The sequence below is a fragment of the Macaca fascicularis genome, chromosome 13 (genome assembly GCF_037993035.2).
Source record: "Macaca fascicularis isolate 582-1 chromosome 13, T2T-MFA8v1.1".
Classification (NCBI taxonomy): Eukaryota; Metazoa; Chordata; class Mammalia; order Primates; family Cercopithecidae; genus Macaca; species Macaca fascicularis.
In genome coordinates this window covers 19518548-19531127 of record NC_088387.1, presented here as the reverse complement: position 1 = coordinate 19531127, position 12580 = coordinate 19518548, and the positions used below count along the sequence as shown (strand labels likewise).

Sequence of the window (12580 nt, the reverse complement as noted above, 5' to 3'; positions counted from 1 at the left end):
GCAAGAACTCGATACACAAGACATGTAAGAAAAGATGGGCTGGGACTTTGGCAGCCGAAATAGTCTCAGTGCTTCACTGAACAGCTCATCAGTTTTGAAGGACAATCTGTTGGCTTATCTATCGGGTAACATCCTGGGGTCAGCAAATTACTGCCACATCTGGCCTGCTTTTATGTGGCCTATGAGCTAAGAACAGTTTTTGTATTTTTTAAGAGCTGGAGAAAAAAACAAAAAGTATGAAAAAAAAAAAAAAGGCCCTATATGGTTTGCAAAGGCTAGCAGATTATCCAACCTTTTACAGAAAGTCCGTCTACCCCTGAGTAACGGCATCATGGATTTATATTTACTTTATTATTTATTTATTTTTGAGACAGGGTCTCGCTCTTTGCTCAGGCTGGAGTACAGTGGTGTGAACATGGTTCACAGCAGCCTCACACCTCAGCCTCAAGTGATCCTCCCATCTCAGCCTCCACCATGCGCCACCACGCCCAGCTAATTATATGGTGAATTTAAATGACCAGTGATATCCTAGGACAGTCAGTACCTACAAGAACGAAAGGGCACAAAAACACTTGAAATATCTTTACTTTAGTATTCCAGGCATTTTAAATATTCATACAATTGCCTTATTTCAGCAGTCATTTCCTCTCCAGTACAGATTTTGTGTCCAGGATCAGAGCCATGTATATCACCGAATTTTCTCTATAGCACCCACATGCTACATGGGACCCACTCCGGCGCCTGTGTCTTTGCTAGTAGAACCTCTCACCACGCCTGCAAGAGGGCTGGACCTCCCCTTGCTTGATGTAGCCTCCACTGTGAATGCAAACACACTTTGAAGCTTCAATCCCAGTACATTTCCAGCACTCCCAGGTGTTCCATGTATGTGGCAATCATCCCGCAGAGCTAGTGACACATCATGTCAGCTGGTACCTATGCCAGCACCTGCTCCACTACATCACACAGATGCTGAGGCACTTAAATGTTCTTGGTAAAATGGAGTTCATAATTGCCATAGGAGTTGAGTGTGGGGGAAGGGGACTTTCTCTCAATAATTAACACCCTTGGCCGGGTGTGGTGGCTCACGCCTGTAATCCCAGCACTCTGGGAGGCCGAGGCGGGTGGATCACGAGGTCAGGAGATCGAGACCATCCTGGCTAACACAGTGAAACCCCGTCTCTACTAAAAAATACAAAAAATTAGCCGGGCGTGGTGGCGGGCGCCTGTAGTTCCAGCTACTCAGGAGGCTGAGGCAGGAGAATGGCGTGAACCCGGGAGGCGGAGCTTGCAGTGAGCTGAGATCGTGCCACTGCACTCCAGCCTGGGCGACAGAGTGAGACTCCATCTCAAAAAAAAAAAAATTAACACCCTTAATACACATTTAGCAGATTTATAATTTCATGTCTGTTTACATTTGTTGTCAAAGCTCCATAAACTATTTACGTAAATGAAAGCATGTTCGAGTTTCCAAATGCCGCTATGACAAGCAAACAGAGAAACTGCTTAGATAACACCTGCTTGCGTCATAAATACATGTGGCAACATCTGGTCATTCTTAAAGAAATGCTTGTGTTTCCAAAAAGAATTTTTTTTTTAAGTCATAAGCCTTATGCAATTCTTCCAAGGTAATAATGTGTTTGTCCTTCCTTCTCAAGTGTGGTTCAAGGCATCTCAAGGCATATTGCTGTCTGAGGTTCTGATTTCACTGGCCGGGCAGAGAGGGGAAGAGTGGGCACTAACATGTTTTAAAAGCTTCACAAGTCATTCGAGCATGTAGTCAGTGTTGAGAACCTTGGTACTAAAGGCTCTTGTATCTTCCTACTGTCACTTGTCCTCACCAAAAGCCCTTGAGGTAGTCCCTGGGTCAGGCAATGATCTCTTTCATGGGCTAAGAAACTAAGGCACAGAGAGGTTAACAGGCTCCTCTGATACTGTGCAGTCAAATGACAGAACCATGATTGCAACTGACATTTCCAAATAAACAATGACTCCTCCCCCAGCAACGGGCAGCACTTACATGGACCAAAAGTATGAAGCCTGACTGTGAGCCAGGCATGACCTTCTGTGTCAAGGACATCATGGAAGGGAAAGGAACAGTTCTGAACCAATCATTCCACACGAACAGAAATAAATACATAAAGCCAGGCTTGGTGGTGTGCACCTGTAGTCTCAGCTACCCAGGAGGCTGAGACAGGAGGATCACTCAAGCCCAGAAATTCGAGGCTGCAGTGTGCTGATTGCAACTGCGAATAGCCACTGCAATCCAGCCTGGGCAACATAATGAGACCACGTCCTTGTAAAAAATAATAAAATTTAAAAAAATTTAAAAACATTTATAAACAAAATAAGTGCCTAAGATACTTATTGGAAGCCATATGAGGAATGAGGCATAACTTTTTCTTTTCTTAAAAGTCTTACTTCCCTCATATATATGCCATTGAATCAGGTTTCTCAGAAAATCCATCAAGATTCACAGACTTCCTGACATCTGAATTCTTAGCTCTGTTAGTGTGAGGGCTAGAAAACTCGTGAATGTCTCTATAATTTGGGTCCAAAAGATAATTACGAACCTGTGTTAGCATGTGACAGCATTACAAAAACGCCCATGCTTTTCCTGTCACTCACCCACCTAGACTTGCCAGGGACCCAGAACCCTACACGTTCTAACTGGGTATACATCTTCCCAGGATCCGATCAGATCTCATTCCCTTCTCTGAATTTCCCAAATACCAACCCGTCGGCTGCGTTGGGCCTCAAAGATTAACAATTACAACTGACTGTTTTATTTTGCTCTACAGGCAAACTTTTAAATCTGTATTCTGGGTAATCCCCAGGACGTTTATTTTGTAATTTCAAATTTCCATGAGAGCCAATTCACCTGGGACCTTCTCCACTTCACCCCAAGGTAACACCCTCACATCCTATCAACTATTGCTGCACCTAAGAAATAATTTCTATCATTATTGCCTTTTTCATTGTAAGTTCTCACATGTCATCATGTTCAAGGAGGCATTGATTTTCTCCTCTTTTGTAAAAGTCTCACCTGACTGCAGAAATGTTTTCTTGAGCCAAGCAGAAACGAGGAATGGAGCACACATAGCCATGAAGAAAGAACACAGCACGTTCTGGTGGGGAGGGCAGTTTTCAATGGGTTGCTGTGGTTTCCAGGACACTCTAGGAAGGGCCTGTCTACTCAGCTTACACTGAACACAAATGACATCTTGTTCTCCCTGCTGCTAGTGATGTGGCCTCCTGAAAAGCCTATAAAGTATTAGTTAATCCAGTAAGTGGAAGCCACTTCTAACAGTATCCATTTGTAGAGACTTACAAGACGCTGTGTGGAGCTGAAACCACTTCCTTCCCATTTTAGAAGACTTTCCCATTCAGGCAGGACATATACTCTCACATATACTCCCCTGATGCCTACAGGCACAGGAACTCACATCCCTCCTGGAAGGAAACCTGTCCCTCTAGCTACTGCAGAAAGCGCTTGGGGCATAAAAAGAACAAAAAGGGGGAAAGCAACCTTTGTCTGCGGCAGGGCCACTGGGGAGTGGAATTTTACTGACTCTTCATCCTCAGAGAGGTTTTTACAAAGGTTTTTAAAAAAAAGGGGGGGAACGAGGCAAAACTGCATTTAGAATTTTGGTCAAAGAAAATTGAGAAAATTGAATCATCATAGTTTCAAAGATCTACCATATTCAACCTATTAAGTAAAGCAATATATCATGTTTTTTTTTTTCTCTCTCATGCTTATTTGATGCTTACAGGTTCAGGGCAGACTTGCCACTTTGTTTCTAAAACATGCAGAGAGCAGACTTAGGGCAGCATATGCTGTTCTGGGGCCCAACCCACACAAACCCTGACAGGTGACTGACCAAACGCCATCAGGAAGGTGATGAGGGAAACCACCTTCACCGAGAGGCCAGTGCACAAAACAAAACTAAGGACTGTTGGTGCATGCTTGTCCAGAGCTGAGTGGCAGAGCGTTACGGAAGGGATGGGCGGGGAACACACAGGCAACCTTCAATATGCTCTGACGTCCAATCCACAGTCCAGAGCAGTGGGGCTGCAGCCGGGCATGGAGCTAAGGCACTAGGGCTGCAGTGGGTGGGAGGCACCGACCAGAGGTCCCAGTGCCCTGCCATTCCCGGGGAGAGGGGAAGGAGCTCTGCTCACAAGGCTGCCTTTGTGTACCAAAGTTGTTTTCAAACGTCTCAACAGCATTGCTGAGCGCTCCACCTGGGAAGCCCCCTGAGCAACCCTGTCTTCGGGAGCTGCATCCTCTGCTCACGTGCCTTCTTCCATCTCATCTTTGCGAGTGGCCTTTCTTTCCCCTGCTGTGGGCTGGATAAAGAGCAATCCAGTCATTTCACCGTTCCCTGGAGCAGGACCCCGTGCTTTTTCCAAGGCAGCAGGGAGCGCCCCTCCATCACAGCTTGGTGAAGGCAGCTGGCTGGGTCTGAGGTTGCTCCACATCTGGGGGTGGGAAGACACTGGAAATGGCTATGTCCACGATGCCCTGGCACAGTTCTGCATAGAGCTTCCTGAAATGTGTTTTAAAAAATATCATTGAGGATGTTCATCAAAGTGCAAGCAAAAAAAAAATAAATGTTTTTTGTTTTTGAGACAGGGTTTTACTCTGTCTCCCAAGCTGGCATGCAGTGGCGCAATCATGGTACATACACTGCAGATTCAAATTCCCAGGCTCAAGGGTGCCTCCCACCTTAGCCTCACAAGTAGCTGGCACTATAGGTGTGTACCACTGTGCCCAGCTAATTTTAAAATTTTTTGTAAAGACAGGGTATTGCTGTGTTGCCCAGGCTGCTCTTGAACTCCTGAGCTCAAGCAACCCTCTCACCTTGGCCTCCCAAAGTGCTGGGATTACAGGCATGAGCCACTGTGCCTGGCAGTTTTTCTTGTTTTTGTTTTTTACCAAAATCTGCCCTAGAAATTCTATTTTGTGACCACATTTCTTAAACTGGTTGCCACTCAGCCAGAGAGAAAGGTCGGGTTACCCACAAAGGGAAGCCCATCAGACTAACAGCGGATCTCTCAGCAGAAACTCTATAAGCCAGAAGGGAGTGGGGGCCAATATTCCACATTCTTAAAGAAAAGAATTTTCAACCCAGATTTTCATATTCAGCCAAACTAAGCTTCATAAGTGAAGGAGAAATAAAATCCTTTACAGACAAGCAAATGCTTAGAGATTTTGTCACCACTAGGCCTGCCTTACAAGAGCTCCTGAAGGAAGCACTAAACATGGAAAGGAACAACCAGTACCAGCCACTGCAAAAACATGCCAAAATGTAAAGACCATTGATGCTAGGAAGAAACTGCATCAACTAATGAGCAAAATAACCAGCTAACATCATAATGATAGGATCAAATTCACACATAACAATATTAACCTTAAATGTAAATGGGCTAAATGCTCCAATTAAAAGACACAGACTGGCAAATTGGATAACGAGTCAAGACCCATCAGTTTGCTGTATTCAGGAGACCCATCTCACATGCAGAGACACACATAGGCTCAAAATAAAGGGATGGAGGAAGATCTACCAAGCAAATGGAAAACAAAAAAAAGCAGGGGATGCAGTCCTAGTCTCTGATAAAACAAAGTTTAAACCATCAAAGATCAAAAGAGACAAAGAAGCCCATTACATAACGGTAAAGTGATCAATTCAACAATAAGAGCTAACTATCCTAAATATATATGCACCCAATACAGGAGCACACAGATTCATAAAGTAAGTCCTTACAGACCCACAAAGAGACTTAGACTCCCACACAATAATAACAGGAGATTTTGACACCCCACTGTTAACATTAGATAGATCAATAAGACAGTTAACAAGGATATTCAGGAATTGAACTCAGCTCTGCACCAAGCAGACCTGATAGACATCTACAAAACTCTCCACCCCAAATTAACAGAATATACATTCTTCTCAGCACCACATTGCACTTATTCCAAAATTGACCACATAATTGGAAGTAAACTGACCACATAATTGGAAGTAAAGCACTCCTCAGCAAATGTAAAAGAACAGAAATTGGCCAGGCGCGGTGGCTCACGCCTGTAATCCCAGCACTTTGGGAGGCCGAGGCAGGTGGATCACGAGGTCAGGAGATTGAGACCATCCTGGCTAACACGGTGAAACCCTGTCTCTACTAAAAATACAAAAATTAGCCAGGTGTGGTGGCGGGCACCTGTAGTTCCAGCTACTTGGGAGGCTGAGGCAGGAGAATGGCGTGAACCTGGGAGGCAAAGCTTGCAGTGAGCCGAGATTGTGCCACTGCACTCCAGCCTGGGTGACAGAGTGAGACTCCATCTCAAAACAAAATAAAAAATAAAAAAATAACAGAAACTGTAACAAACTGTCTCTCAGACCACAGTGCAATCAAACTAGAACTCAGGATTAAGAAACTCACTCAAAACCACTCAACTACATGTAAACTGAACAACCTGCTCTTGAAGTGACTATTGGGTACATAACGAAATGAAGGCAGAAATAAAGATGTTCTTTGAAACCAATGAGAACAAAGACACAACATACCAGAATCTCTGGGACACATTTAAAGCAGTGTGTAGCGGGAAATTTATAGTACTAAATGCCCACAAGAGAAAGCAGGAAAGATCTAAAATTGACACCCTAACATCACAATTAAAAGAACTAGAGAAGCAAGAGCAAACACATTCAAAACCTAGCAGAAGGCAAGAAATAACTAAGATCAGAGCAGAACTGAAGGAGATAGAGACACAAAAAACCCTTCAAAAAATCAATGAATCCAGGAGCTGCTTTTTTGAAAAGATCAACAAAATTGATAGACCGCTAGCAAGACTAATAAGCAAGAAAAGAGAGATGAATCGAATAGACGCAATAAAAAATGATAAAGGGGATATCACCACTGATCCCACAGAAATACAAACTACCATCACAGAATACTATAAACATCTCTATGGAAATAAACTAGAAAACTTAGAAGAAATGGATAAATTCCTGGACACATATACCCTCCCAAAACTAAACCAGGAAGAAGTTGAATCCCTGAATAGACCAAAAACAGGCTCTGAAATTGAGGCAATAATTACTAGCCTGCCAATCAAAAAAAGTCCAGGACCAGACAGATTCACAGTCGAATTCTCCTGGAGGTACAAAGAGGAGTTGGTACCATTCCTTCTGAAACTATTCCAATCAATAGAAAAAGAGGGAATCCTCCCTAACTCATTTTATGAGGCCAGCATCATCCTGATACCAAAGCGTGGCAGAGACACAACAAAAAAAGAGAATTTTAGACCAATATCCCTGATGAACACTGATGCAAAAATCCTCAATAGGCCGGGCGCGGTGGCTCAAGCCTGTAATCCCAGCACTTTGGGAGGCCGAGGCGGGCGGATCACAAGGTCAGGAGATCGAGACCACAGTGAAACCCCGTCTCTACTAAAAATACAAAAAATTAGCCGGGCGCGGTGGTGGGCGCCTGTAGTCCCAGCTACTCAGGAGGCTGAGGCAGGAGAATGGCGGGAACCCGGGAGGCGGAGCTTGCAGTGAGCCGAGATTGCGCCACTGCACTCCAGCCTGGGCAACAGCGTGAGACTCCGTCTCAAAAAAAAAAAAAAAAAAAAAAAAAAAAAAAAAAAATCCTCAATAAAATACTGGCAAACCGAATCCTGCAGCACATCAAAAAGCTTATCCACCATGACCAAGTTGGCTTCATTCCTGGGATGCAAGGCTGGTTCAACATATGCAAATCAATAAACGTAATCCAGCATATAAACAGAACCAAAGACAAAAACCACATGATTATCTCAAAAGATGCAGAAAAGGCCTTTGACAAAATTCAACAGCCCTTCATGCTAAAAACTCTCAATAAACTAGGTATTGATGGGATGTATCTCAAAATAATAAGAGCTATTTATGACAAACCAATATCATACTGAATGGGCAAAAACTGGAATCATTCCCTTTGAAAACTGGCACAAGACAGGGATGCCCTCTCTCACCACTCCTATTCAACATAGTATTGGAAGTTCTGTCCAGGGCAATCAGGCAGGAGAAAGAAATAAAGGGTATTCAATTAGGAAAAGAGGACGTCAAATTGTCTCTGTTTGCCAATGACATGATTATATATTTAGAAAACCTCATCGTCTCAGCCCAAAATCTCCTTAAGCTGATACGCAACTTCAGCAAAGTCTCAGGATACAAAATCAATGTGCAAAAATCACAAGCATTCCTATACATCAATAACAGACAAACAGAGAGCCAAATCATGAGTGAACTCCCATTCACAATTGCTTCAAAGAGAATAAAACACCTAGGAATCCAACTTACAAGGGATGCAAAGGACCTCTTCAAGGAGAAATACAAACCACTGCTCAATGAAATAAAAGAGGACACAAACAAATGGAAGAACGTTTCATGCTCATGGATAGGAAGAATCAATATCATGAAAATGGCCATACTGCCCAAGGTAATTTATACATTCAATGCCATCCCCATCAAGCTACCAATGACTTTCTTCACAGAATTGGAAAAAACTACTTTAAAGTTCATATGGAACCAAAAAAGATCCCGCATTGCCAAGACAATCCTAAGCCAAAAGAACAAAGCTGGAGACATCACGCTACCTGACTTCAAACTGTACTACAAGGCTACAGTAACCAAAACAGCATGGTACTGGTACCAAAACAGAGATATAGACCAATGGAACAGAACAGAGCCCTCAGAAATAATACCACACATCTATAGCCATCTGATCTTTGACAAACCTGACAAAAACAAGAAATGGGGAAAGGATTCCCTATTTAATAAACGGTGCTGGGAAAACTGGCTAGCCATATGTAGAAAGCTGAAACTGGATCCCTTCCTTACACGTTATACAAAAATTAATTCAAGATGGATTAAAGACTTAAATGTTAGACCTAAAACCATAAAAACCCTAGAAGAAAACTGAGGCAATACCATTCATGACATAGGCACGAACAAGGACTTCATGACTAAAACACCAAAAGCAATGGCAACAAAAGCCAAAATTGACGAATGGGATCTAATTGAACTAAAAAGCTTCTGCACAGCAAAATAAACTACCATAAGAGCGAACAGGCAACCTACAGAATGGGAGAAAAATTTTACAATCTACCCATCTGACAAAGGGCTAATATCCAGAATCTAGAAAGAACGTAAACAAATTTACAAGAAAAAATCAAACAACCCCATTGAAAAGTGGGCAAAGGATATGAATAGACACTTCTCAAAAGAAGACATTTATGCAGCCAACAGACACATGAAAAAATGTTCATCATCACTGGCCATCAGAGAAATGCAAATCAAAACCACAATGAGATACTATCTCACACCAGTTAGAATGGCGATCATTAAAAAGTCAGGAAACAACAGGTGCTGGAGAGGATGTGGAGAAATGGAAACACTTTTACACTGCTAGTGGGATTGTAAACTAGTTCAACAATTGTGGAAGACAGTGTGGTGATTCCTCAAGGATCTACAACTAGAAATACCGTTTGACCCAGCCATCCTATTACTGGATATATACCCAAAGGATTATAAATCATCCTGCTATAAAGACACATGCACACGTATGTTTATTGCGGCACTATTCACAATAGCAAAGACTTGGAACCAACCCAAATGTCCATCAGTGACAGACTAGATTAAGAAAATGTGGCACATACACACCATGGAATACTATGCAGCCATAAAAAAGGATGAGTTCATGGATGAAGCTGGAAACCATCATTCTGAGCAAACTATCACAAGGACGGAAAACCAAACACCGCATGTTCTCACTCATAGGCGGGAACTGAATAATGAGAATACTTGGACACAGGATGAGGAACATCACATAATGGGGCCCATTGTGGGGTGGGGGGACGGGGGAGGGATAGCATTAGGAGATACACCTAATGTAAATGATGAGTTAATGGATGCAGCACACCAACATGGCACATGTATACATATGTAACAAACCTGCACATTGTGTACATGTACCCTAGAACTTAAAGTATAATAATAATAATAATCAGAAGTCAAAAATAAAATAAAATAAAACTGGTTACCACTCTATATACAAATGCTTCAGAAAGTTTTGCATGAAGATAAAGCATTCCCTTGGCAAATATTTATGGAAGGCCTTGCAGGTGAACAAGACAGACACCTGGTGGGGAAGGCAGGCGATTTCAAGAGCGTGTAAGAGGCATCTTGCATTACACGGAGGGGCACCCAGGAAAAGGACCAACTCAGCATAATTGAAGGGACACTGGAAAAGACTCCCCAGTGACAGGGGAAGACTCCAGTGGCAGCTAAGCGAAGACCCAGGGATGAATAGAGGGCGGACAGAATGGATGACAGGGTAGAAATAAAGAAGAAGGGGTTGACACACACACACAGTTTCTTCTGATGAGTTAGTCTGATGACAGAGTAATGAGGGAAACTGCAAAGGCTCTGGCTAGAGAAAATCAGAGCTAGGACTGTTCAGGGAAAGCTTCCTCAAGATGTTGTTTCGGTAAAGAAGCAGCCAGCCATGGTGAGGCTGGTGGCGGTGGTAATGGTGGTGGGGATTCCACACACAGGTAACAGAAAGCACAAAGGCCCACTGCAGATAAGAGCAATCAAGGGAAATGTGACTTGGGATGAAGCTGGAGAGGTGGGTAAGGCAGTGGCCTTGCAGATGGAGGGAGGAATCTGGTTTGTGTCCCAGGTGCAATGGGAAGTCTGGAGAAAGGCATGGTCTGGTGTCCGCTTTACACACTGGCTGCTCTGGGAGGATGAATTTCACTGGGGCAAGAGCAGAAATGCACCCCAGTTAGGCGGCTCTATGCCAAAGCCTTCACTATGGTGGAAGATGACCTATGCAGGGGTGACAGTGCAAATGGAGGGCAAAGGGCTCCGGAGGCTAGAGGCAGAACTCACAGGGCCCTGATGGGCAGGACTTGAGGGGAAGGGAAGGCAGAGGCAGGATCATTGTCAGGTTCGAGCTTAGTCTCTAGGGGGAGCGGGGGGTGGTGACCGACTGAGACGGGCAAGTCTGGGAGGTAGACAGGGGGACATTCTGGCAGGGAAGGCAGGTGCAGATACTAGTCTGTATCTCTGGGCTGTGATGTAATTTGGTAATTTCAAAATCATGACCCTGGCTGAGATCACATACAGAGAGAGGAGACAAACACCCAGGCCTAAGATCAGAGGCACTGGATGAGGAAGACGGAGCCCAGCTTGCCCACACCTCCCCAGGCAAGCCTGCCTAGTACCACGTGCCCAGCCACGACAGGAAAGCAGCTCAGCGAGTGCTGTCAGCTGCCTCGAATGCTGCTGACAGGTCCAGGGGGTGGGAACAGAAAGAGGCTGCTGGAGGTGGCAATAAGGACTTGGCTGGGGACTTGCAAAGAACAGCTTCTGTGGGGCAATCAGGATGGGAGCCAGCCTGGAATGGACGGGAGCATGGATGGGAACAGAGGAAGAGAAGACAGCTGTGCAGAGGCTGCTCTCCACAAGCTGGGCTGTGAAGGGAACCGGAGAAGGTGTGATTGCTGGAACAGGATGTGGCATCAGGGGAGGACATCTTTTTGAATAGTTGGGAAAATCTGCTGGGACTGCATATGCTGATGAGAACTAGGCATCAGAGAGGGAAAAAGGTGACAATGTAAATAAGCCAGAAAAGAGGACAGGATCAGGAGGAGGGTAAGGTCTAGAGCACCATGGAGGGACAAACCCCTGATAGAAAGGACAGCGGGTAAGACTGGGCACGCCACTGTCGATTTGGCGAGGGAAGGTGCGGAGCCCTGCCTTCTTCCGCCCTTAGCCCATCTAACTCGCATTTCGCCTTCAGATCTCAGTTCCAACATTACTTCCCATTGTGGGCCCGTGGCTCAGTTACGTTACCTTTCAGCATCCTTTGTTCTCCATTAAAGCACCTGTTCCCATTTGTAATTGACACCTGCCTGGTCTCTTGTCTGCCCACAGTCTCTTCCCAAGAAGGGTACAGCCTGTGTCTCTCTTTGCCCCCACTGTGAACCCATGCCTCGTACAGAGCCTGGCCAGGTAGGCAGCACCTAATAAGCACTTCTCAGCTGCAGAGACTGATGAACAAGATGGAATCATGCCTGTCGCAACCATCAGGCAATGGTAAAGGCCTAGCTTCTATGTAAAGAACAACTTGTGTGTTGATGCTGCCCCTTGCAAGTACAGGACTTTCTCTTAAACATTTTGAAAAATCACTCAATTTCTTCAAGATGTAGATGGGAACCATGACAGGGTCTTGACATGATGAAAGTGGATCATGAAAGAAGAACGCTCAGCACAAGAGAATTGAGTCCAGGTGACTTTCCCTGAAACATAAGGCCCTCCACAGAAGGTCCTCTCTTACCTTCCTTCCTCCTTAATGACTCCATGACACTCATACTACAGCCAGGCTTCTCCCGAGAGGAGCAGAAGTTCCAGAGGGCAGGTTCTCGGGAGCTTCTATTCCTCTGGGCGTCTCCCAGACCTGCAGAGCCCGAGACAGGGCGAGACCCGCAGGACGCTGCACCTCTTTCGGAAGACTCTCCCCACCATCCTTTGGT

General features: G+C 44.6%; 1 protein-coding gene across 1 annotated transcript in view; it reads right to left on the bottom strand.

The window, feature by feature from the left end:
* Positions 1 to 567: 567 nt before the first annotated feature.
* Positions 568 to 12580, bottom strand: part of TTL (tubulin tyrosine ligase) — a 45863-nt gene continuing 33850 nt past the window's right edge. The window contains exon 7 of the mRNA XM_005575269.5: positions 568 to 4547. Coding sequence (XP_005575326.1) covers positions 4433 to 4547 — 115 coding nt within the window. The 3' untranslated portion in view covers positions 568 to 4432. The remainder of the gene's footprint in view (positions 4548 to 12580) is intronic.